We start from the raw sequence: 27,075 nt of genomic DNA, 5'->3' as shown, positions 1-27,075 counted from the left end.
CGTCGCACAACAGCACAATTTTTCATTAAATTAATGCAGTGCCGAATTGCAAAAAATGGCCTGGTCATAAGGGGGCAAATACTTCTGGTCCAGAACTGGTTAATTAGAGTCCACTAAACATGAAAGAAAGTAAGGTTGCTTTCACATACAACATGATTAGATGTATATACAGTGCAGGAAGTCATTATATAGAAAAGACTGGCAACTACAACACTGCAACCTATAAAATCATCAGTATCTCCTGACCCTCCCATGTCATTTCCATAATAATAATCTGACATATTCTATGTGATTTGTAACTTTAGCCATTCAGTCCAACAATGTATCTCCTTTAGGGCTCTTTCACACGGGCGGTCCGATCAGATCCGCCTGTCAGTTTTTTAGGCGGATCTGATCGGATCCTCCATGCAGCCAGCCACCAGATTTCCTGTCCGTGAAATCTGGACGGATGGAAACCCTATTTTTCCATCCGTTCAGTAATCGGATCAGATCGGATGAGAGCGGACAGGCGGTCCGCTCTCATCCGATCCCCCATAGAGGGCAGCGGGGGCTGAGACACCTCCCTCTCCGCTCTGCAAGCGGAGACGGAGTTGTCATCCGCTGGCTCAGCGGGGATCGATCCCCGCTGAGCAACACGGATCCGCCTACGGAGGCGGACCGTGTGAAAGAGGCCTTACTGTGTATAGGTGACAGGGATACTTTGGAAACATACAGTGGGTACAGAAAGTATTCAGACCCCCTTAAATTTTTCACTCTTTGTTATATTGTAGCCATTTGCTAAAATCATTTAGGTTCATTCTTCTTCCTCATGAATGTACACATAGCACCCCATACTGACAGAAAAACACAGAATTGTTGACATTGTTGCAGATTTATTAAAAAAGAAAAACTGAAATATCACATGGTCCTAAGTATTCAGACCCTTTGCTCAGTATTTAGTAGAAGCCCCCTTTTGATCTAATACAGCCAGGAGTCTTTTTGGGAAAGATGCAACAAGTCTTTCACACCTGGATTTGGGGATCCTCTGCCATTCCTCCTTGCAGATCCTCTCCAGTTCTGTCAGGTTGGATGGTAAACGTTGGTGGACAGCCATTTTTAGGTCTCTCCAGAGATGCTCAATTGGGTTTAAGTCAGGGCTCTGGCTGGGCCATTCAAGAACAGTCACGGAGTTGTTGTGAAGCCACTCCTTCATTATTTTAGCTGTATGCTTAGGGTCATTGTCTTGTTGGAAGGTAAACCTTCGGCCCAGTCTGAGGTCCAGAGCACTCTGGAGAAGGTTTTTGTCCAGGATATCCCTGTATTTGGCCGCATTCATCTTTCCCTCGATTGCAACCAGTCGTCCTGTCCCTGCAGCTGAAAAACACCCCCACAGCATGATGCTGCCACCACCATGCTTCACTGTTGGGACTGTATTGGACAGGTGATGAGCAGTGCCTGGTTTTCTCCACACATACCGCTTAGAATTAAGGCCAAAAAGTTCTATTTTGGTCTCATCAGACCAGAGAATCTTATTTCTCACCATCTTGGAGTCCTTCAGGTGTTTTTTAGCAAACTCCATGCGGGCTTTCATGTGTCTTACACTGAGGAGAGGCTTCCGTCGGGCCACTCTGCCATAAAGCCCCGACTGGTGGGGGGCTGCAGTGATGGTTGACTTTCTGCAACTTTCTCCCATCTCCTGACTGCATCTCTGGAGCTCAGCCACAGTGATCTTTGGGTTCTTCTTTACCTCTCTCACCAAGGCTCTTCTCCCCCGATAGCTCAGTTTGGCCGGACGGCCAGCTCTAGGAAGGGTTCTGGTCGTCCCAAACGTCTTCCATTTGAGGATTATGGAGGCCACTGTGCTCTTAGGAACCTTAAGTGCAGCAGAAATCTTTTTGTAACCTTGGCCAGATCTGTGCCTTGCCACAATTCTGTCTCTGAGCTCTTCAGGCAGTTCCTTTGACCTCATGATTCTCATTTGCTCTGACATGCATTGTGATCTGGAAGGTCTTATATAGACAGGTGTGTGGCTTTCCTAATCAAGTCCAATCAGTATAATCAAACACAGCTGGACTCAAATGAAGGTGTAGAACCATCTCAAGGATGATCAGAAGAAATGGAAAGCACCTGAGTTAAATATATGAGTGTCACAGCAAAGGGTCTGAATACTTAGGACCATGTGATATTTCAGTTTTTCTTTTTTAATAAATCTGCAACAATGTCAACAATTCTGTGTTTTTCCGTCAATATGGGGAGCTGTGTGTACATTCATGAGGAAGAAGAATGAACTTAAATGATTTTAGCAAATGGCTGCAATATAACAAAGAGTGAAAAATTTAAGGGGGTCTGAATACTTTCCGTACCCACTGTAAACCTGTGAAATATACAAGTTGGCTTACAGTTGCAGACACTAAACAGAACTGGATGCTGTCCAGGACTGAGGATATTTCTGAAATATTGAACCCCTCCCGGTGGTGTAAGAGAAATTTCCATACAAACCGCTGATTTCCCGTTCAGCAGAATTGCCCTTCTTTTTTTTTTAAACCGCTCACAATGTACACAAACATTTTACACTAAGCTGCAAAATTTGACAGCATCTCAAGGTCTATGTCAGAATGGCAGGTTTAACCTATGATAGACATAATAAAGTTTATTCATCATAAATAAAGCCATCTTATCTTAGCTGAATGCAGAACCTGCTAATATGTACCATCAGCAATTCAAGAAAGAGAACTTGATACAGAACTTTCATTGGATGGCTAATTATACATATCGGCAGGTTCTGCACTCAGCTGCACAATAATATGAATAAACTTATTAGGATCAATCAACTTTATGTTTATCAATCTACTCCAGCAGACCTTGATGCAGAGTAAGCAGGGGTGATATCCTCACATACTCCTTTGCCCCAGGTTTGGTGATGGCTTACTTTGAAATTCCCCAAGGCCTATGAAAGGCCAATGTAAAAAAGCAATGTATACAACAAGCTCTAGCAAAGTATTTGGAAAAATATCATGCATTAAGCAGCTTTTTGAGTCTCCAAAGCAAACTAAACATTCAATTATGGGATGCTAAACAGAGATCTAAATAGAAGAGTTGTTGCTTTAAACAAACTTCCTGAAGTGCTGAAGCTCCACAAAAGCATGTTTAAAGTAACAGTCAACATTGGGCCCCTTGCATATGGGGGCCACCTAGGAGCAATGCATTCTTTCTGGCGTTTTAGTGGGCCAGGGTGGGACAGAAGCAGCATCCAGCCCCACTGCTGACTGCCTGTCAAAGTCTATGGCAGGCAGCAGCTTTATGGGGCTGAATGCTGTACTGTGTGGCTATAAACAGCTGTCAGTATTAGAAAAAAAAAATCAGATTCTGCTTAAACCTCACCAAACCTGAGCAGAAATGTGCTTGAAAAAAACTACTTAAAGCTAGCTGAACATTTTGCAATTTCCTTACAAAAAGTTCCAATACATACTGGTCTTTATTAGAGGCAGAAATAAGTAAACTTCATAGTAGATCTCTCTGGAGTGGAAGATGGAGGAAAAGTATGAACGGCTTCCATTCTATCCTGTCCATTAAAACACATTTGATGGGCATTTTCCTTTAATCACATCTTGATTTAAGACTGCCTCGATTTTTTGATTACTGATACTTTAACAGTTATTATATGTACAAAAGTATTGGAATAACCTTGAGTGAGAGCCAGCACTGAGAGCATGACCCATAAACTGGGCACAAGATGTGACTATGGCCTTCTATTAATATCTCCAGGCCAGATTGGAAAATAAGATCTCACTTAGCCTCTCACCCTGTTGAACTGAGCCCAGGACACCGTCATGTTGTTGTAATCGTCCTTGTGGTTGCTGTTGTTATTGAAAAGTTTCTGAGCCAAAAACACAAGATTTTCATCACTGAGCCCTCGGTTGCTTTGAACTTCTGCCTTAAACTTCATATTCAGAGCCTCGCACAGCTGCGGCCAAAGAACTTTGTCTGGAACTACAAATGGCACTCGGCCCTGCAAAGAGAGGTTGTGAATGTTACATTTAAATAAAAAGATGTATAAGAAGCAGAGCAACTGTTCAGAGGAATACAGCACTTTTTTGCAAACAAGTGGCAAAGTCAAAGCTTTCATTGTTTTTATAAATATCCTGGTCACCCTATTGCTTTAACAAAGTCCCCAGGAAGATGGAGGGTTAGAGGATTAGCCAAAGTCTCACACGCTTATTATTGTTGTCTCTGTTCCAAATGGACATTTCTCCTCACTTCCTGTCCTGACGACTTTGTCACTGAGTCTAAGAGAATATCTGTTCGACAAAACCTCTGACAGCGATAAACAGTTTACAGAGGTTCTAGCCCTTCCCCACTATCTCCAAAACTACCAAAAAATACGCTTTCACCCACAAGGGGAAGTTCTGCTCCTCCTCTTATGCCCCACCCACCCCCCTCTGACATATTTGGTACAAATGTTTTTTGAGGGGGGTAACTCGTTTTGAGAGGTACCCGTTCCAAAATCTAGGTGATCCAAGCAGAAGATCTACTCCTGACCACCCCCCTCCCCCACCTGCACCCTTCTGGGAAACATCACAGGTCCCAGAAGGCTGCAGGAACATTCACAATGTGGGAAGCCGCAAGGAGTCACAGCCATCTGCCCACAGTTAACATGCCAGCACTGGGGACCAAAGAAAGCGGCCGGGTGAGGACATCGCTGGATCCTTGCACAGGTACGTGTCTGTTTATTAAGATTAGTAGCTATGGTTTTGTAGCTGCTGACTTAGTTTTTGCAAAATGACTGAAGAACCGCTTCAATGTGTCAGAGAACAATGAGAAAAGTGTAGTAGCCAACTAGAAAACATGCTTTATTTCACTTCTTATATAAAAAAAATAAAATAGACTTTTCTTCTCATACAGTATACATATCATATCTGTGTACACATTTTGTTTTAATAAAAATATTTTTTTATCTGTATAAATGCACTGTAATAAACAGATTAGTCCAAAAAATGTGTACTTAACTTTAGATCTTTGTATACTGTATATTTAATATATGTTATCTTGTAGAATATTAAATACATCGAATACAGAATACATTACTCATTTAACCGCTTGCCAATCTCATCAAAAGAATGTATGGTGGCAGAGCTGCTCTTCGGTGCCAGATCACGTACCTAGTGGGCTGGCATTTCTGGAAGGGGGTGTGCGCACGCTGCTTCTGCTGTGATTTGTCACAGCAGAAGCTGATCAGTGGGTGCCATCCAACGGATATCCGCTGGTACCTGATGATCATCAGGAAAACACTCTGAACCGATCTCTGCCTATGTAAACAAAGCAGAGCTCCGTTCTGACAGGGGAGGAAGCAATGGATTTTCTTTCCCTGCAAAGCAGAGAATAAAATTCATAATTTCCCTTAGTGAAAACACCACACACAGTACAACACACAAACACTGGTTAGGCAAACAGTTAACCCTTTGATTGCCCTAGATGTTTAAACCCTTCCCAGCCAGTGTCATTAGTGTTTCCACAAAGTGTCAAAAGTGTCAGAATGTCCGCCTCAATAGCGCAGTCCTGCTACAGGTCGCGAATCACCGCCATTACTAGTTTTAAAAAAATTCTAGTATATATCCTATAGTTTGTAGACGCTATAACTTTTGTGCAAACCAATCAAATAAACGCCTACTGGGATTTTTTTTACCAAAAATATGTAGAATACGGTACATATTGGCATAAAGTTATGAAAAAATTTGATTTTAAATTTCTTTTTTATTTGACATATTTTATAGCAGAAAGTAAAAAAGATTGTTCTTTTTCTGTTTAAGCCCCGGTTCACACTTGTGCGTGTGCGGGGTTCGCATGTAATGTCGGAGCGCACTGCTCCGACATTACATGCGATCGGCTGTGCGGTGCGAGTTTAGCCATACAGATTGTATGGCTAAATTCGCACCGCAGCCGCAGCAAACACACACAGGGACCCTTTTTGGCAGCCGCATCAGGATCGGATCGCACAGCAGTTCACACTTGTGCGATCCGATCCTGTGCGAACTGCACGATCGCACTGCGATATGCGATCAAATTGGGGGTGTCGTTAACAGTACATTGACACCCCCAGCGTATCGCATATGGCAGTGTGAACTGCCGGGGGTGCGTGTGCGATGCGGGAACAGGCTGCGGATTCGCAGCCTTCCCGCATCGCATAAATGTGAACCGAGGCTAAAAGGCAAAAAATAAAAAACGCAGTGGTGATTAACTAATACCAAGAGTAAGCTCTATTTGTGGGCAAAAACAAATACATTTTATTTGATTACAGCATTGCATGACCACACAATTGGCAGTTAAAGTAATGCAGGGCCGTATCACAAAAAATGGCCTGTCATGAAAATCTTCCAGAGGTCACGTGGTTAACATCTGCACAAAGTGGTCACTTACTGGCTCAGCAAACGCATTGTCCCATAGAACTGTCGCTGTAGCATTATTGTCTTGACTTCCATGTACAATGACAACAACAGGGAGAGACAATGTCTGAAATATAAGGAAAGTATTTCAAGTTGAATGCTAGTAAGATATGAAAACGAATCGAGTTATAAATTCATTAACCACTTCCCTTCTAGAGCAATTTTTACATTTTGAGCATACTAGGTAAAATGCATTTTTGGATATACAATTACTTTTACCCTCCATAATATTATACATTTCCTGAAAGCAGAGGCTCTGTAGAATAAAATGATGGTTGCTAAAAAAATTTTACGTCATACAATATTTGCTCGACTTTTTATCAAATGTAAATGTATATTTTCAGGTATACACTAAAAATAATTTTTGCACAAACACAATAGAATATTAAAGTTTGGTAAAGTAAAAAAAGGTAAGGTTGTGTTGAGTAAATACCAGACATGTCAAGTTGTACAAACTGTGTGAGCCCGTGGTATAGCAAGAACTAGATACCGTACTTAAAATTTTACATAGGCAACACTTCAAGTGCCTTTACAACTTATTCGTTTAGAGCAGTGCTTCTCACCTTCTTTTTCAGTCAAGGCACTCTTTAAAAATTATGGACAATCTCGAGGCACCCTTTAAAAATAATGGACAGTCTCGAGGTACCCCATTCTAAAATGTAATAAGTATTCTAATCGTTTTACATAATGTAGCAACATCCACACAAGTATGACACCCAACGTTAGAGGTGATTTATTCTTCCAAAGCAAATACACTTTTACAAACTGGTACTGACTAGGTTCCAATTTTCCTCTTTCTCAGTTTTTCTCCATCACTCAGCTAATGTGACCCCAACGCTGATGGAGAGGGGCAGGGGAGGGTCAAACAAAGATGCTATACAGGTGACTGACATCCTCCATATCAACTGATGATGCCATTGGTTGTTAGGATCTACAAGGATGCATCAGTCTACAATGAAAACTTGTGGCTTTGTGTAACTAAAAGGCAGGCTTCATCCACACGCCGACCTGCATACAATTTTTGGGCAGTTTTTAGGCATTTTGCCAAGGCACCCCTGAAGAAACCTAAGGGCACCCTGGTTGAAAAAGGCTGGTTTAGAGTTATCTGTTAATTATGGCCCTAAAAGTATTGCTCTTGTTCTGAACTTTGCTGCGACGCCTCACATATATTGTGCAATCATGGTCTACATACATGTGTGCACCCGGTGTGTGCATTTGTTTCTACAAGTGTGTACAGGAAAACAGGGTTGCAGTTATTATTATTTTTTTTAACTAAGATTTATTATAATGTTTTATTTTTGTTTAAGTTTATTTTTATCAGGGGCTAACAAACCCCTCTATGCGGCAAGTCCTCTTTATGGAGATGTTAGAGGTCACATTATGGGGACCGCCATTATCTCCCCTGCCTTCCACTGCAGCTAATCAAGCACAGATTGTGCTTGGTTAGCTACTTCCCTTGCTGTAGCAGCCATGGAATGACATCTCAAAACTGAGATCTTCGAGATGTCTTTCAGCTTCATAAACAGCAGAGGAGATTTTGGAACAGATGTTCCATCCATCCCAGTTTACTGTGGTCCTGGGCTCCCGAGAGGGAAAGTGTGAGAACCCAGAAACAACGGGGGGGTCTAGCTGACAGCTGATTAAAACAGTAACAAGTTAATAGCTGCTATTGCGGAAATTAGCTACTTTAACCATTAATTTTCTGGAGATACAGTATCTCACAAAATTGAGTACACCCCTTACATTTTTGTAAATAGTTTATTATATCTTTTCATGTGACAACACTGAAGAATTTACATTTTGCTACAATGTAAAGTAGTGAGTGTACAGCTTGTATAACAGTGTGAATTTGCTGTCCCCTCAAAATACCTCGACACACAGCCATTAATGTCTAAACCGCTGGCAACAAAAGTGAGTACACCTCTAAGTTAAAATGTCCAATCGGGCCCAAAGTGTCAATATTTTGTGTGGCCACCATTACTTTCTGCCTTAACCCTCTTGAGTATGATGTTCCCCAGAGCTTCACAGGTTGCCCCTAGAGTCCTTTTCCACTCCACATGACAACATCACGGAACTGGTGGATGTTATGCCTCGTTTCCACTGAGCGGAACGGTTCGGATCGGTTCGGTACGGTACGCTATTTTTGGTGTTTCCATTATGAAAGTGGCCCATACAACCGAACCAAACCGCACCATTCGTGGTCCTCCTTCAGATGTAGGGCCATAGGAAATGGTACGGTACGGTTAGGGCGGAGCTACTGGTGTCACACGATACATTCCACTGATTGGTGGACAGGAAAACGTCACTGCTGTCGTCAAACGGAAGCGCAGCTCAGTCCAGATATAGGAGAAGGATGCCTGCAAATAACAGCAGGGTCTGGTCAACTCAGGAACTATCCACTTTCCTTACTATAATTGCGGACAGTGTTATTCAGAGTGAGCTTGATGGATCAGTGAGGAATGAAAAGGTGTATAAAGATATTTCCCAGCGGATGGCAGCCGAGGGATTTGAACGGACGTCGGGTCAGTGTAGGGCAAAGCTTAAGAAGCTTAAAGGCCAATATAAAAAAATTAAGGATGCCAACAGCTGTAGTGGAAACAGTCGAAGTACTTGGAAGTGGTACGATGCCATGGACGCCATTTACGGGCATAGGCCAGCAAACCAAGGCAGGGAAGGAGGTCTGGACTCTGCATCTTCATCTGCATCTGCACTTCTCGAATCCATGATAGATCCTGTTGGTAAGTTTTATTTTTTTTCCTGCTTGGCATTGGCTTTCCCTATGCTAACCATTTAAAAAAAATAACTGCACAAAACCATTAACTCTGCACCAAAAATGTAATTGTATTTGTGCAGTGGACTGAAAGAAAATGGTAGGGAGTAGCGCTGCACTGTTTTGTATAATTAATGAAAAATGCGTGACTGCTGTTTTGCTTAATTAGTATGGGCTTGATAATATCAATGGGGGCTGAATATGCATAAAAATACTATTAAAGGCTATCATGCATGATTTCAAGCAGCCACAGTGCACTTTAACCAAGTAAAGTTAATCTCAGAATGGATAGGGAAATGTACTGTCTGTATAAACCAGCCCCTATTTTTGAGAAAAAAGACAACTGTAGAAAAGATAATGGAGATTTCTGATGCTCTCATTGTACCTTAGCCTTTAAACTGATATAGTTCCATTATTTTTTATTTAAATACCTGTACAGAAGAGTATAGGCATCTCATTTTTTTACCCACTCTGCATCCCATTGTTTACTACCTGATGATAACTGCCATAAGATAGTACACTGTGTCTTCTTCTCGTTTGTGTATAAAACCCTTGATATGTGCATTTTCAGATACTGTGGATGGACTCTCCAATGATACCTCTAACTTTTCAGACGATGGTCCATCGACATCTTTCAGCAGCACCAGTACGATTGTGTCAACACCAAGCCTACCACAGAGTACGCCAAATGCACCACGTCACACAGGTAAGACATTATGATCAGAGTGAAAGTTATAATTGTGCATTTTCTTAAATCAATATTCTGGTATTTTGTATATTCCAGGTGAAAGGAGACGGTTGCAGCTGGATCTGCGCACAGTTATTGATGATATGAGGGCAGTAGAGGAAAGACAACAGGAAAGGATGGAGACCCTTTCTGAGCGGTGGTTTCAGGCACTGCGTCAGGATGCCCAGGAAGCTATGCGCCAGGAGGCTGAGATTGCCCGGCAGCAGATGGAGCAGTTGTCTACCTTCAACCAGGCCTTCCTTGGTGTCCTAGGGCAGCTTGTTCAAGTGCTGGGAGCCAGTCGTGATCCCAGGCCACCGCCAAGGCAATAGTGCCTGTCAGCCAGCACAGGACCTGTACCCTTTGTTTTTTGGTAATTTTTCAGTTTTGTTTTGTAAAAATGTTTTATTTTTTTGAATTCTTACTTGTAAGAAAATATAGAAAGAATATTTTTGTTGCTGAATAAAAGAGATTTTATAAGAGACTTTGGGTGTGTCTGATTCATTAATGTAAAACTTTATTAAAACTTTAAAACAATCATGGTAAAAAATTAGGTGTTGAGGTGACGCATCAGAGCCTGACGTATTTCATTGCACTCATCTTCAATATCCTGTGCTATTACCCTTACTGGCTCTTCTGCAGACGTATTCCAATCCTGGTGGAAGTCTTCTCCATGACTTTCACAAAGATTGTGAAGAGCACAGCAAGTAAGCACCATGGATTTGACAAGTTGAATGTCACTGTCATTCCTCTTCATAAGACACCGCCACCTACCTTTAAGTCTTCCAAAAGCATTTTCAACTACGACCCGTGCCCTGGATGTTTTCTTGTTGTAGGTTTGTTGTTCTGGTGTCAGGCGGCCATTGTCAGGAAATGGTTTCAGGAGCCAATTTTGTAAAGGGTAGGCAGAGTCCCCGAGCACATAATAGCCAACATTCACCCCCCAAATGTTCTTAGTGGAAAGAGGGTACAGCCCTCCCTGCCCAACCCAATCCCAAAATGTGGACAATCGTAGAACCCGAGCATCATGCAAACTCCCAGGTTTTCCAACATTCACACTCCAGAATAGTCCTTTTCCATCCACCACTCCCTGGAGGATGATGGAATGCCAGCCCTTTCTGTTGAAGTAGTCAGTGTGGTATTCTTGTGGTGCTATTATTGGTATGTGTGACCCATCAATAGCACCAACACACTGTGGAAGACCCCACCTGTTTTCAAAGTAGTCAGCCATGTCTTTAAGCTTTTCCCTGTCTGGAAAATGAACAATTTCAGGAGCTAGCGATGTGCAGACAGCCTTACAGAAGTCCTGCACACAACGGCACACTGATGATTTACTGACACCAAAAAGATGACCTATACTTCTGTATTCACTGTTGGTAGCCAGCTTCCACAGTGCAATGGCTACTCTTTTCCTCACTGGCAAACTGGCTCGGAAGTTTGTGCTTTGCTTCTCCATCGCTGGACGTAGCCTTGCACAAAGGTATGAAAAGGTTTCCTCCGACATTCGGAAATTGTGCACCCACTGTGTGTGTGTGAATCCTGGGACGGTCACATCCCACCACTCATTGGCACGGGGGAGAGCCCAAATGACTGGTCGGCGGCGCTGCTTTGACAAAAGGAGAAGCATCTTTAAAAGAAGAAAACGCAGATGTTACCATATCACAAATAATAAAAACATATTAATACAACATACTATATTTTACAAGGTCAGATAGCATCATGTATAAAAGTGAGCAATGAGTACACATTGCAAGTATTACACCTTATACATAAATAAAAAAATACAGAATCTGCAAAGATCTAATATAAGATGGGAAGGATATACAGTACATTATGTATTCAACAACATACATGTTGCACACGTATGTAAACATGCACATTTGAAGTATTACACCTTATACATAAATACTCATTATACTACTAATGATTTGTTATGCATTTGATTTAATACTTCAAATGTGCATGTTTACATACGTGTGCAACATGAATGTTGTTAAGTACATATGTACTGTATATCCTTCCCATCTTATATTAGATTTTGTCATATTCTGTATTATTTTACTTTTTAATACGGGTAGAAATAAATGACAATTGGCATAATGTTGCTTACCCTATAACGCTGCCGTCTTTGTCTTTGCCGCACAAAGGTGTACTTCTCCTCCTGACTCAAGACCCAAGCCAAAAGTTTTCTTCTCTTTTCTGCTGTGTTTCGCTTTGCCGCTCGTAACCTTCTCTCACACTGTGTGGCATGTATTTTGATTACTAAGAACCAAAAGCCAAGTAGAGCAAAGACGAGCTGCTGGATGACCTCCATTGTTGTTGTTGTTGTAGCGTCACGTCTGTTGTCGCACTAGTGTGACGCCACGCCGCAACGCTAGGCATTTGGTGTACGCCCCGCATGGACCCTAGAGGTCCGACTTCCAGTGGAAACGCTCAACTGAATAGACCGGACCATTATCAGCCTGCCGATCTGTCCCGATCCGAACCGTTCCGCTCAGTGGAAACGAGGCATTAGAGACCTTGTGCTCCTCCACCTTCTGTTTGAGGATACCCCACTGTTGCTCAACAGGGTTTAGGTCTGGAGACATGCTTGGCCAGTCCATCACCTTTACCCTCAGCTTATTTAGCAAGGCAGTGGTCGTCTCAGAGATGTGTTTGGGGTCGTTATGTTGGAAAAACGGCCTTGCGGCCCAGTCTCCGAAGGGAGGGATAATGCTCTGCTTCAGTATGTCGCAGTACATGTTGACATTCATGGTTCCTTCAATGAACTGTAGTTCCCCAGTGCTGGAAGCACTCATGCAGCCCCAGACCATGACACTTCCACCACCATGCTTGACTGTAGACAAAACACACTTGTCATTGTACTCCTCACCTAGTTGCTGCCACAAACGATTGACACCATCTGAACCAAATAGGTTTATCTTGGTCTCATCAGACCACAGGACATGGTTCCAGGATTCTATGTCCTTAGTCTGCTTGTCTTCAGCAAACTGTATGCAGGCTTTCTTGTGCATCATCTTTGGAAGAGGCTTCCTTCTGGGACGACAGCCATGCAGACCAATTTGATGTAGTGTGCAACGTATGGTGTAAGCACCGACAGGCTGACCCCCCACCCCTTCAACCTTTGCAGCAATGCTGGCAGCGCTCATATGTCTATTTCCCAAAGACAACCTCTGGATATGATGCTGTGCATGTACACTCAACTTCTTTGGTCGATCATGGTGAGGGCTGTTCGGAGTGGAACCTATCCTATAAAATCGCTGTATGGTCTTGGTCACCGTGCTGCAGCTCAGTTTCAGGGTCTTGGCAATCATCTTAACACCTAGGCCCTCTTTATGTAGAGCAACAATTATTTTTTTCAGATCCTCAGAGAGTTCTTTGCCATGAGGTGCCATGTTGAACTTCCAGTGACCAGCAGGAGAGAGTAAGAGCAATGTCAAATTTAACACACCTGCTCCCCATTCACACCTGGGATCTTGTAACACTAACGAGTCACATGACACCAGGGAGGAAAAATGGCTAATCTGGCCCAATTTGGACATTTTCACTTAGGGGTGTACTCATTTTTGGTGCCAGTGGTTTAGACATTAATGGCTGTGTGTTGAGTTATTTTTAGGGGACAGCAAATTTACACTGTTATACAAGCTGTACACTCACTACTTTACATTGTAGCAAAGTGTAATTTCTTCAGTGTGGTCACATAAAAAGATATAATAAAATATTTACAAAAATGTAAGAGGTGTACTAACTTTTGTGAGATACTGTATGTAGTAAGTCCAAAAAGGCGAAAGAGTTAAAAAGGATTTAGGGCCAGTGCACACCTGTGCAGTCCAGTCCCTTTTTTTTCTGCTATAAAAACGCATATAAAGTAGGTTACATGGGTTCCAATGGCATAGTTCACACCAGTGCGGTCAGTTCCAGTGTTTTTCAGTTCTAGAAAACAAAAGTAGAACATGCTGCATTTTTTTCTGCATGGAACTGTACTGAAACGAGCCAAAACACATAAAAAATGCATCATAACTCACATATCCTTAACTAATTAGATTTGTGATGGGACTTGAGTAGCACAGATTTTCATGACAAAGGTAATCACGTAGTTTTCAATATTGCCCAGCGATTTCAGCCTCATGGACTTCTATGTTAAACACTCACAGAAGTTGCAGAATCAGCATCAGATAAGGATTCCTCTGTGACTGTGATAAGATGTGATAAGAAGTGTGTTTTTTTTTATTTTTAACTCTCACCTGCACTCCTAGGTGATTCTTGCTGCCAGAAAACTCTCCTTCGAAAACTTAGCGAAAACTTTTATCATTTTTACGAAAGTTTTTACGTGTATGGTAAAATTGAAATGAAAATAATATTCTGACTCGTATTGCGCATGTTATCGAACGATCATTATGATCATGAAAACGATTATGTTAAAGAGTTTATTCTGTCAGTTAGTGGCCAATTCGTTTTCGACCGACGAATAATCGTTCAGTCTGCAAACGGCCGAAATTCTGTGCGGGTATGGCCGGCTTAAGCGCGCATTGTGGATATGGCAGCCCATTCACATCCATAAGCACAACAAGCGCACCAAAGTAGCTTAAAGCGGAGTTCCACCCCCCTCCAAAAATTAAAAGTCAGCAGCTACACATACTGTGCTGCTGACTTTTAATATTAGGACAATTACCTGTCCTGGAGTCCAGAGATGTCGGCACTGCAGCCGATGTGTCCATTGGCTGTCAGGTGCTACCGCCGCCATTGCCGGTCAGGGAACCCGGCAGTGAAGCCTTGCGGCTTCACGGGTGGGTCCCTACTGCGCATGCACGAAGTGCGCTGCACATTTAGATTGGCTTGGCGGCGGAGGGTAGGAGGAGGGGTCCTCACTTCGCCTCGGCGCCTTTTTTTGGAAGTGGGGAAGGGTACCTGTCAAAAACAGGTACCTGTTCCCCCCCTCCCCCCTGAAAGGTGCCAAATGTGGCACAGGAGAGGGGGAGGAAGCAAATGAGCGGAGATTCCACATTTTGGTGGAACTCCGCTTTAAGGACCCTTTCGGTCATGGAGCTTTGCGTGTTTTGGCATGATTGTAGTGGGTTTTGTTGGCGACAAATACTTGGCAAAACATGAGACTGCTAACTGTGTTTGGGGTGGCATTAAAGGCTGCATTCACACCTGTGCATTTCCAAGCGTACAGAAAATGTGTGCTTTGTCTTGCATTTTGGACATTTTGGAAACATGCTGCAAAAATGCATTGCATTTTCATTGTCATTGTGGAGACACAAGCGAAATGCGGGTTTGCAGTGTGTTTCCGAAATGCATGGCACAGTGCATCTTTTCTTTGTGTGGGTTGCTGCATGTTTGGAAACCGGCAGATGTGAATGCAGCCTAAAAAGGCAACGCAAGCGCTACATGCATTTGCCAACATTATAAAACCGCATGGTAAAACGCACGTTTTGTGTGTGGGTTGGCGTGATTTTAGAAACGCAGAGATGCAAACGCAGTCTAAATGGTAACTCAATAGCGAAGCAAGTTTGCCACCCCTTTCTAAAACACGCGACAAAGTGCATCTTTTCTGTGTAGGTTGCCATGCTTTAGGAATTGTGAAGATACAAATGCAGTTAAATCGCAACACAAGGGCGACACGTATTTGCAGTGCGTTTCCAAAAAATGAGGCAAAGTGCATGTTTTCTGTATAGCTTTCTGCATGTTAGGAAACATGCAGATGTGAATGAAACCGAATTGTTAATGACATCCCAATCGTGGTTAGCAGATGCATGTTTTGCTGTGTGACAAAATAAGCTACAAACATGCCAAAATGCACGATGCTCCACAACTGGGAAGCTTACGCTACATTGGAACATTTGTCTCGCATCAGGCAGCCCATTCAAATGAATGGGCTGCCCTTTGTGCAATGCGTGTTTACGAATGGAAATGTGCTAAAAAAAAGCATGCGGGAACGCACATTTTTGCTACACTCAGTTGTTAATGGAATGTGCTTGGAAAGAGTTTTAGACAGCAAGGATGACCAGGAAGAAAGGGTGAGGGTTGAATAAAAAAAAAAACCACACATCCATCAACGTTGTATAGATGTTGCATAGCTTCTTAACGAAGGCCTGGTTCACACTTATGCAGGTCGCGGTTGCTGCTTTTTTTACTGGTGCATTTTTAAATATTCACATGCTTTTTTGATGTATTTTCAATGCGTTTTTGCGAGGTGACTGTTGTCATGTGGGAGAAACCAGCAAAAACGCATCATAAATGCATCAAAATAGCAAGCACTGTGTTTTTTTATACCTTTCTGCTGCGTTTCTATCAAGGTCTATTTAACCAAAAACTCAACCTGCATCAGGGAAACGTTTCCATAAAACACATCAGTGGAAAATGCAGAGATGTGAATATGACCCACAGGAAACCATGTTAAATGGACTGTAGTGCATTTCTGCTAAACTGAAACTGCACTGAAAAACGCATAGGTGTGAACTAAGCCTAATGCTGATGCGACTTCTGAGATAACATAGAAGACTATGGGCTGAAATTGCACTGGACTCTAGTGCAGAAACCTTTTCCAAATTCTGTAAAATCCTTTTCTCTGATTTTCAATGATGGACACAGATCCAGAATCTTCTTGACCATTGTGTTATGCTGCCCATTACAGGAGTGGGACACTAGGCAGGAAAAAACTTTACCACGCCTATGGGGCAGTCCCAGGGGGTATACTCCCAGTTTCTGCTATAGGCACTCAGTTTTGTTGCAAGCAGTGTCAGAAGAAATATAACCAAACTCAATAGAGGGGTGGGTGTTGTGTGCCTCCCCAGAATCTTCTTGACCATTGGGACTTCCCAAAGCAGTGTCATACATAAAGGGTGGGAAAAAACACTGCAGAAGAAAATTTCTAAAAGGGTAAACCTAGCCAACCAGGTAACAAGAGCTCAACCAGGAACAACAGGAACTCACCTGAAAAATACACCCTCAAAGAGGACTAGTCCTCTCAAACAGCAGTCTGCAAAAGCTTGCGGCCAAAGGCAGTGTCGGCAGATGCCAACACATCCACTTTGTAAAATTTTGTAAAAGTGTTCACAGACGACCAAGTGGCCGCCTTGCAAACCAGCACCATGGACGCTTGATGACGAAAGACCCAAGAGGCACTAAGTGCCCTTGTAGAATGTGCCATAACAGGGAAAGAAGGATCTTGACCCTTAATGGAATAGGCCTGCACCACTGTCTGCCTGATCCACCTGGAGATAGCCGCAGTAGGCACAGCCAGCCCTTTACGAGGTCCATTTGAAAGGACAAATGGAGAGTCGGATTTCCTAAACGACTCAGTCAGCACCAGATACACCCTGATTGCCTGAACCACATCCAAGGAATGTAAGGCAATCTCCTTAGGGTGTTTAGGCTTAGGACACAAGGAAAGCAACATAATGTTTTCATTTAGATGGAAACCAGAAACAACTTTAGGAAGGAACGACTGACAGAGACGAAGCACCACTTTGTCTCTGTGGTAGTGGTAGAGAAGGTGAATGATAAGACAACGCAGCCAACTCCGACACCCTGTGTGCAGAAGTAATAGCCACCAAGGAAGCTACCTTCTGTGTCAAAGTAAGCAGAAGAATCTCACAAATATTTTCAAAAGGCGGTTTCTGAAGAACCGACAGCACCAAATTGAGATCCCTTGGAGGCAACGAAAACCTCACAGGGGGAGCAAGGTGGCGAAACCCCTGGATAAAAACATGAATTAAGGAGTGCTTAGCCAACAGGCGTTGAAAGAAAATCGCCAAGGCTGAAACTTGGCCCTTGATGGTTCTCAAGGCCAAGCAATGATCTACCCCTTTTTGGAGGAACTCAAAGATTCTAGCCACTGAAAAAAGAACGAGGGGAGACCCCCCCTAGCCTCACACCACGCAATGTGCGACTTCCAGATGCGATTATAAATCTTCCTAGGAGTACACTTTGAAGCTTTTAGCACACCTCTCTATCCCTCAGCACCTGGCTGTAGCCAGTGACTGTAAAGCAGGATGGAAGATCAGCCCTTGAGCTAAAAGATCTTCTCTGAGAGGGAGTCTCCAAGGAACGTCGGTGACCAACCGTACCAGATTACAGTACAAAGCCCAGCGAGGCCAGTCTGGGGCCACTAAGATGACCGGAATCCCTTCTGCCTCGATTCTTTGCAGAAGTCCTGGCAGAAGTTTTAGAGGGGAAAGGTGTCTATCAGACGATACTGGCCCCAAGGGGCCACAAGAGCATCTTTGGAGTCGGCCAGAGGATCCAGAGACCTTGCTACAAACCTCTGTACCTTACTGTTGAGACCAGATGCCAACAGGTCCACTTTGGGAGTTCCCCACCGGAGACATGGTTGATGACACACCTCTGGGTGAAGTGAACCTTCTCCTTTGTCCAGCGCCTACCGACTGAGGTAGTCCGTCAGCCAATTTTCCACCCCTGGAATATGCACAGCAGAGAGGGCTGGAACAAAGTGTTCTGCCGACCTTAGAATGCCGGCAACTTTCCGGGCCGCAAAGACACTTTTTGTGCCCCCTTGGTGATTGACATATGCCATGGCCGTGGCATTGTCCGGCTAAAACCTGACCAGGCACCCCTACAGACGATCCGTCCAATGGGTCAGGCAAAGCCTAATCGCCCAAAGTTCCATGATATTGATCGTCAGTCTGGACTCCTTGAGAGTCCAAGCACCCTGAGCACAATCTGTGCCCAAGACGCCTCCCCACCCGGACAGGCTGGCATCCATGGTGACCACCATCAAGTACAGGGGAAAAAAGGATTTTCCCTGTCAAAGAGCCGGAGAGCAAAGCCACCAAATCAGGGACCCTCTCGTACCCCGGCTCAACAGGATCAGATTGTCTAGAGACTGTGGATTCTTGTCCCACTTGGCAAGAATCTCCCTTTGCAGAGGTCTCGTATGGAACTGTGCAAACGGAACTGCCTCGAAGGTGGAAACCATCAGGACCAGCACTTGCATACAAGTACTAAGAGAGGACCTTCTGCAGGACAGCAAGAGCCAAATCGCATCCTATAACTTCTGGAGTTTTTCCCCCGGAAGAAACACCCGGGCTGAGTCAGAGTCCAAGGTCAGAACCAGGTAGTCCAGCTTTGTGGACAGAACCAGAGCAGGTTTTTGGAAATTCAGTTTCCATCCGAACTTTTGCAAGGTTCTGTCAGGGTGCCAGGAAACAAGATGCAAGTAAAATAAAGCAGTTTATTATAGCAACAACAATAAACACACAGCAAGAGAACGGAGCGAAACCAGGAACAGCCAGGGTAGTCATCCAAGCCGGGATTGAGTCCGGAAGTGGGTAGTCATCCAAGCCGAGGTCGAGCCCAGATGCAGGTAGTCAGCCGATGCCTGGTCGTCTGCCGATGTGGGGACGTAAGCTGATGTGTGGGCGTAAGCCAATACGGGATCAAGAGCCAGGAAATCGTCAGCCAAGCCAGGTCATGCATGGGGGAACACTGAGAACAGAAGACTGTAGCAGTGATACACCTTGAAACACAAGGGCAAGGACTGCAGGCCATCAGGTGAAATATATATATATATATCTATATATATAGTCAGGTGTGCAACACCATCACTGAGCGATGCCCAGGCAGCAGGCAAGTGATGATGCAAACAGAGTTTATAAGAGACAGCAGTCTGCACATGTCCAAGATGGTTGCCAACAGGAAGGCAAGGTAAGACCTTGACAGGTTTGCAGTGATGTCCAGGATGTCTTTCAAGGCAGTAAGAGACTCTGCTCACAGAAGAATGTTGTCCAGGTACCCCAGTACCGCAATCCCCCACTGGCGCAACAATGCTAACACCGGGGCCAACACTTTTGTGAACACTCGAGGAGCGGAGGCTAGACCAAAAGGTAATGCCAGGAATTGATAATGCTCCTCCCTCACGGCAATGCAAAGAAAACGCTGATGTCCGACATATATTGGGATGTGAAGGTAAGCATCTTTGATATCTATAGGGATCCTCTTGATGACAGGATGCCGCTACTATGCGAATGGATTCCATCCGGAATTTTTGTACCCGCACAAAGTGGTTCAAGGCCTTAAAGTGCATGATTGGAAGAACTTTTCCCTCCTTCCTCTGAACAGTAAATAGGTTTGAGTAAAACACCTAAAAGCGTCCTGAGTCAGGAACTAGTGCAATGAACCCTGGTAGAAGTAAGTCCTGCACTGCCCTGAGGAGACCTTGTAGGCGATCTGGGGACAAACGCAGGCTGGAAGGTAAAAACTAGTGATCGACCGTTATCGTTTTTTCGTTGCCTATACCGATATTTTGCAGATCGCATATCAGTATCGGCCAATATTGCCCGATATTTTCACACATTTAAAATTTTGCAAAATAAACAAATTTCGACAAGTCTGTTAATAAACATGTTAATCTTTATTAACATTTTTAACATTCTTCACACCTTAACTGCATTAAAACTTATAGGAAAAGTGCACTTGTAGGGACATCAGTTTCACGTCATCTGATTGTGCATTAATGGAATGCATAATAAACTTACAGCTGCAGTACTGCACTCACTTACTGCAGTAAATCACCACTACAGTTCAGTCAGTGCAAAACTGCAAGAAAAAAAAAAGCTAGACAAGACAACAGCTACACAGTGGATTGGACTGGAGTCAGTGGACTACCTCTGCAGTAGGACACTCACTGCAACTACAGAAGTCAGTGCAAAACTGTTAGAAAAAAAGCTAGGCAACAGCTAGACAGTGGTTTGGATTGGAGTCACTCAGTGGACTACCTCTGTAGTAGGGCACTCATTGCAACTGCAGTAGTCAGAGCAAAAATGCTAGAAAAAAAGCTACGCAACCGCTAGACATTGGATTGGAGTCTTTGCAGTAGGGCACTCACTGCAACTACTGCAGTCAGTGCAAAACTGCTCGAAAAAAAGCTAGACAGTGGATTGGAGTGGACACGATCTTTTCAATATTCCCAGTTAAGTAGAACAATATTATAATGCAGAAAGCAGAACATTTCAGCATGTCCATGGTCACCTGTTAAAGGTCTTCTGTTTTGTTCATACAATGCTGCCACTTCATAAACATGCTCAGGAGGAGTGGAGGACAGAGGAGCAGAGAGAGAGAAAGGTATCTTTTAGCATGGGAAGCAAGTCTTTTGTAGCGTGCTTTATTTTCTTTCCACCACTGAAGAGGATGACTTTTTTTGTCAATTACTGCTTCTTTCAAATAGAGTTGAACCTCCTGTTGAATATCTTCTGTCAGCCATTGTTTCGCCTTAGCCAATATTTCATCAGAAGAGAAAGCATGGTTCTTGTATCAAAAAGTTCAAAAGACTTGCAAGCACAACATTTTTAATCTCTTCATGCTTCTCAAAACATATATCAATCAAAACTCTTTGGCTTTGAGGTCTGACATATCAGCAAGCCTCATTCCTTTCCGCATGTTTGCTCCACTGTCTCGAAGCTGCACAAGCATCACTCGGTCTTTATTGATTCCCCATTCTTCAAGCATGCCCAGAAACATTCTGTGTGGGATCCTTGCATCGCTTTTGTATTGCCTTTTTTGTCCATCCGCTGTCAATGAAGTGGCATGTAAGAATCATTAGTGACTCTGACTCTGTTTGTGACCAGCAGTCAGTCGTGAATGAGAGTGAGTTGCCAGCATTCTCTGGTTGCAGCATAGCCTTTACTTTGTCAACGACCTTTTGGTGAAGCTTTGCCAGCATTTCGGTTCTATAATACTGCTCACTCTTCAGTGTGTAGCTTGGCTCAAGTATGGATATCAACCGCTTAAATCCTGAGTCAGACACCATTGTAAATGGCTGGTTATTAGTGACAATCATCTCTGTGATTACTCTGTCCAGCAGTTGGGATCTTCCATCTGAATCTAGACAATGACATGTGTTTTTTTTCACAAACATATCAGTTATTGTTGCCTGGGATAGTGGAGGAGGTATTGGAATCACATTGATATTCATTTTGTTCTTTTCTGTGCTGCATGATACAATTCAATATGATGAACTCTTAGATGGGCCCAAAGATTTGACGTATTTTTGTTTTTTGCAGTTACTGATCCCATGCTTATGTTGTTTGTACATGTTTTGCACACTGCTGCTTTTCCTGGAGAAGGTTGAGACGAGAAATAGTCCCAGACCACACTTTTACTTTTTCTCTCCTCATCCATCTCTATTTCAATTTGAAAGACACAAAAAAAGATTAAAGATCATGGCTTGCTGAAGTTGCTGGCACCCTGTTGTGGGTTGGTGGCTGACACCTGGCAGTGTGGGTGGCTTGGTGTCCCCCTGTTGGGTGGCTTGCTTGCCGGAACACTGTGGTGGGTGGCTGGCTTGGTGTCACCCTGTTATGGGTGGCTGGCTTGCAGGAACACTGTGGTGGGTTGGTGGCTGGCTTGGTGTCACCCTGGTATGGGTGGCTGGCTTGCAGGAACACTGTGGTGGCTAGCTGGCTTGGTGTCACCCTGTTATGGGTGGCTGGCTTGTAGGAACACTGTGGTGGCTGTCTGGCTTGGGGTCACCCTGTTATGGATGGGTGGCTGGCTGGCTTGGTGTCACCCTGTTATGGGTGGCTGGCTTGCAGGAACACTGTGGTGGCTGGCTGGCTGGCTTGGTGTCACCCTGTTATGGGTGGCTGGATTGCAGGAACACTGTGGTGGCTGGCTGGCTTGGTGTCACCCTATTCTGGGTGGCTGGTTTGCTTGCTCGCTGGAACCCTGTTGTGGAATGGGTGGCCGGATGCTGGCCCGGCTGGCACCCTGGCATGTTCTGTTGTTGTAGGTCGGATGGCTGGTACGCTGTGGTGGGTGGCTGAGGCCAGGGCCTGTGGGACTGCAGCTGGCTGTAAACGAGGCTGTCTAAGGCGTGGGAGCTGGTCTTAAGGCAGAGAACATGTGCAGCGCGCGGTGAAATGGCGTCATGTGGGAGGCGGTGTTAGAAGGCAGAATGTGTGCGCGCAACATACGCAATGACGTCACGAAAATATCGGCAATATCGGTAAATCCAAAGGCCGATTCCGATATATCAGGGAAAGTGCATATCGGCCCTTGATATATCGGTTTTGCCGATAATCGGTCGATCTCTAGTAAAAACCTTGCCGGCGGCGAAGACCGAAACTTGATCTTGTAACCGGACCGAATCAGTTCATGAACCCACCTCCCTTGAATCAAGGAGGTCCACGGGTCCAGAAAAAAGCGAAGACATCCCCCCACCCCAGATATGGGTGAGAGCACCCCTTCAGGCAGAAGAGGGCTTGTCTGCTGGCCTAAAGAGAGAGCCACTCTCGGCTTACCAGACCAGGGCCTCTTGGAACCTCTCGAGGGGGTTCAAACGGATTTCGATCCCTTTTCCTGAGAAACAAAAAGGCCGCTTGTAAGCCAAGAAGAAAGGCCCACGTTTACGATGAGCCTCCTTGCTCCTGGTAGCCTGTGGGAGAAGAGTACTCTTCTCCCCTGTAAAACCCTTAATGATCTCATCCATGGAAGCTCCTAACAGGCGATCTACAAAGGGAAGATCAGACAGGACCTTTCTTTGAGCCAAATCACGCACCTCAGGGTCACTGCTGTTATAGAAACCCTGCAGACTAAAGGAGCTGTATCCAGAGAGGCATCACAGATGAACTGCAACCCCTGGACCAACTGGTTCGCCAGCTCTGCAAGGTTAGGGGAAATCTGTTCCTCTTCCAAATCCTGGTGCAAAAGCTTTGCCCATTTTGTTAAGGCCTGGGAGACCAAAGTTATGGTAAACACCGGTTTTTACCATCGAACCAGCCATGGTAAAAAGATGTTGGACCAGAGATTCAGCTCCTGTGATAAGGTATTTTAAAAGACAGAGTCCTCCACCGGGAGAAGGATGGCTTTATTTAGCCTGCAAACCTGAGAGTCCACCACAGGTGGGACTGGTGGGACTGTCAGTTTTTAATTTTATTTTTTATTTTTAACAGGGACTCTTCAAAAGGATACGCTTTGGTACCCTGACAGTGCGTTTAGGTGAACCCTACTGACTCGTGACAATTTTGTCAAAATAGGCAGGAAAGGGAAACACCTTTGTCGCCTTAAAGGATTTGCGGATACCGAAACATACTGGCTCCTCTGACGCAGCAGCAGCTGCATCCTCAATTTTTAAAGTTTCCCGCACTGCTACAATCAGTGCATCCCACTAGTGCCTTTTCGTGCGCAGCCATAGTGGAAGAGGAATCATCCTCACTACCAGAGCACTCAGGCTGCATGGACGCAGACAGTAGGGAGACTCGCGTCCGCGGCGGCCAGATCAACCTCAGAATCTAAGGGGACAGATGGATGCAGATGAAGGCGGGGGGGGGGGGGGGGAGGGCGCTTTTTGCCCGTCCTGTTTTGCAGGACCATATCTATCTTGGACACAAGTGGCTCCAGGACTGCCGTCATAGCAGACAAAGCAGACTGCGCTCCTGAGGGCCCCAAAGCCTCTGAAAGATGGTCAGGTTGATTAACATGCTCCAGGGACTCCATGGGGAACTCAGGGACTACCTTAGCAAAATAGGAAAAAAAAGGCTGCTAAAAAAATCCCCACCGCTGCACAAGCGGCACCACAAGTCCCAGAACACCAGCTGTTGCTATAGCAAAGCAGAGGAAGAGCCGTTTACACCCACAGGGACTCACCACCACTGACCCAGGTACAGAGCAGAGAGTCCAGCTGCACGTAGTGTGGCGTTTAGAGAGGAGGAAGGGCAGGAGTGAACACTAGAGGCCCACCACCGAATCACTGCTCTGTGGGCTTTAAAAACATAGTCACGACATTATTCAATGGTAAACTACAAGAAAATGCCAGCCGGACTACACAAACATGTCCGCTAAAAGATACAGCAGCCATCCACGACAAAATAGAGGCTCCATGTGGCGCCCATGCGGCTCCTAAGATCCCCAGAAACCTATGGGCAGGAAGAGGGGGCCCTGGCAAGAGCCCCCACCAGGATTGTCCCCCCAAAAACACGTTTTTGCAGCCGGCCATGCCCCCCTCACCCGCTTAACATCCCCCAAAACAGCTAATCCTGTTCGGACACCCCTAGGGGGAAAAGGGAGGGGGGGCTAGGTGTGGGAAAAGGGGGGGTGGTCCACAGGGGGATACCGATAAATGGGGGGGGACGCTATGCAGGAAGGACGGGAACTCGGGGGGTTTGACCATCCCAGGGAGAGGCCCACGTCCACCCCAACAGGCGACCAGTGAAAAGGGGGACACTACTTACCGCACCATGGAAACCAGGTGGGCACCACTCCAGGCAGACCACCGCACCATCTTGGAATGGGGGTGCTGCGGGCCAGAGGTACACTGTGACTCAGGCCGGGACCAGGTCTGACCGTCCTCGCGAGACATTTAACTCGCCAGCCACCCCCCGTCCAGTGAAGCTATGTTGCAGCCGACCTATCGTGGAGCTGAGATCGGGTCATGCTCGCTGGCCAGACTGGGAAGACTGTAAGGATCTAAAATATCCAGTGCATCGCCCAGTCCGGCAGTTGATTGTAGTTCTCACTGGAACAGAAAATAATAGAGGAAAAAAAATCCATTAAAAAAAAAAAAAAATGTTAGGACCAGAGATCACAGCAAGAAACTAGGTCCAAACTCCTGACTAGGCAGAAAAAAAGTGCCTATAGCAGAAAGTGGGAGTATACCCACTGGGACTGCCCCATAGGCGTGGTAAAGTTTTTTTTCCTGCCTAGTGTCCTAATCCTGTAGCGGGCAGCATAACCCAATGGTCAAGAAGATTCTGGAGCTGTGTCCGTTCATGAACGAAAGAGAAAATGTGATTTCCCTGGTCATAAATTAGGGTAAAAAAGGCACAGTAATGAATAAAAAAAACACACATGCAGAAATGCATATGGACTGCTTTTTTGTGGTGTGAACTGGCCTTAAAGCTCAGTTCAAACCTATGCAGGTGCTAGGATAGCAGTGATTCCGGCACCTGCAGTGAAAATGCCTTGCTGTGAGAAAATGTGAGGGGCTGCCATTTAATCATTCTGAATGGAACCCCCACACATGTAACATATAAGAGGCAATCACAGTAAACCGACTGGTCTTTGAAACAATACTTCCGGAACGCTGTGCGTTTCACGAGCCGGAAATGAACCGAAGTGACGTAGTGACACTCTACGCGTTTCATCGATGTGATGTCATCAGGAGTGTAGAGCGGTTTACTGCGATTGCCTCCTATAGGTTTGTGAGTATATTGTACAGATTTCAATAAATTATTTTTAATATACGGAATAACGCAATGAGGATCCTTTTTTCTCATATATCTGTGGCCTTTGAGAGAGGATCTCTTTTATACTGGGAATGTGGTTCACATCCAGCTGGGTACATAAACAAGAGCCATCTATATTACCATTGATGCTCGTTACCCCTGCAGGGGTTCTGTGATTTGGTGAGTGCGGTCCTGGGAGAGAGGGGGAGCATGCGTGTTTTTTCACGATCACAAATTATTTGAAAATTGACAATTATTTGTGATTTTGATTAATATCATCTCATATGGACATTTTTACATTTTTTTTGATTTTCTGCTTTATTATTTTTGCACTTTGTCACTGTATGTATGCTTTTGATACTATATATATTTTGTTGTTCCAACATTGTCAGTACAGTTTTATATTATTGTATATTGCACTTCAGCACTTTTATTTTACGGATTGGTGAGACATATTCATCTTTTTTTTCACTATATCTCCCATTAGCTGTCACTGTTCCTTTGATCCAGGCAGCGCCAATAACCTTTTTTTTGCTTTTTACTAGCTGCATCCTTACATTGGGATTGCATATTAGTCTGCAGCCAGGTAGATATACCACAGCGCGGAATTTTTTATACAATGACGGCATTTGGAAGTATTACATACAGCTACAGTGGATTTGGAACTGGAATGCATCAGATTAAACTGTACTTTGGATAAAATTTTCAGAGTTGCATAGTCATTCCTTAAATACACAAGGCAGCCTTCATAAGCACCACTGAGTACTTACCTTGACCTGGAACACTAGTTCATTTCCACCAACACTGAACTGAGATTCAAACAGGATGGTAAATTTCTCCTCTGTTACCGACTCTGCCCCCCGCCTGTCAGACCGCTTAATTCGCTTTAGAGACTGTAGAAAGGAAAATAATGTCACACAAACATTAATCTCATTATATTTTTATTTAATTTTATATATATATTTTTTTAATATT

General features: G+C 44.4%; 2 protein-coding genes across 3 annotated transcripts in view; one reads left to right on the top strand and one right to left on the bottom strand.

Annotated features, from left to right (window-relative positions):
* The window catches only part of LOC309566332 (signal transducer and activator of transcription 5B), a 517,032-nt gene that overhangs the window by 38,830 nt on the left and 451,127 nt on the right, over positions 1-27,075 (bottom strand). For both annotated transcript variants that reach the window (XM_082271444.1, XM_082271445.1), the window contains 3 exons: positions 26,871-26,993; positions 6,394-6,486; positions 3,782-3,988 (listed from right to left, as the gene is read on the bottom strand). In XM_082271444.1, the coding sequence (XP_082127570.1) occupies positions 3,782-3,988; positions 6,394-6,486; positions 26,871-26,993 (423 nt within the window). The remainder of the gene's footprint in view (positions 1-3,781; positions 3,989-6,393; positions 6,487-26,870; positions 26,994-27,075) is intronic.
* LOC309566910 (uncharacterized protein) lies at positions 8,911-10,248 on the top strand (the record flags this gene model as incomplete). Its single annotated transcript, XM_082272250.1, has 3 exons — positions 8,911-9,157; positions 9,761-9,895; positions 9,974-10,248. The coding sequence occupies 3 exons, from the start codon at positions 8,911-8,913 to the stop codon at positions 10,246-10,248; spliced, it is 657 nt and encodes a 218-aa protein (XP_082128376.1).

The sequence above is a fragment of the Pelophylax lessonae genome, assembly GCF_965119305.1.
Source record: "Pelophylax lessonae genome assembly, chromosome: 11".
Classification (NCBI taxonomy): domain Eukaryota; kingdom Metazoa; phylum Chordata; class Amphibia; order Anura; family Ranidae; genus Pelophylax; species Pelophylax lessonae.
This window is presented reverse-complemented; position numbering and strand designations above follow the sequence as displayed.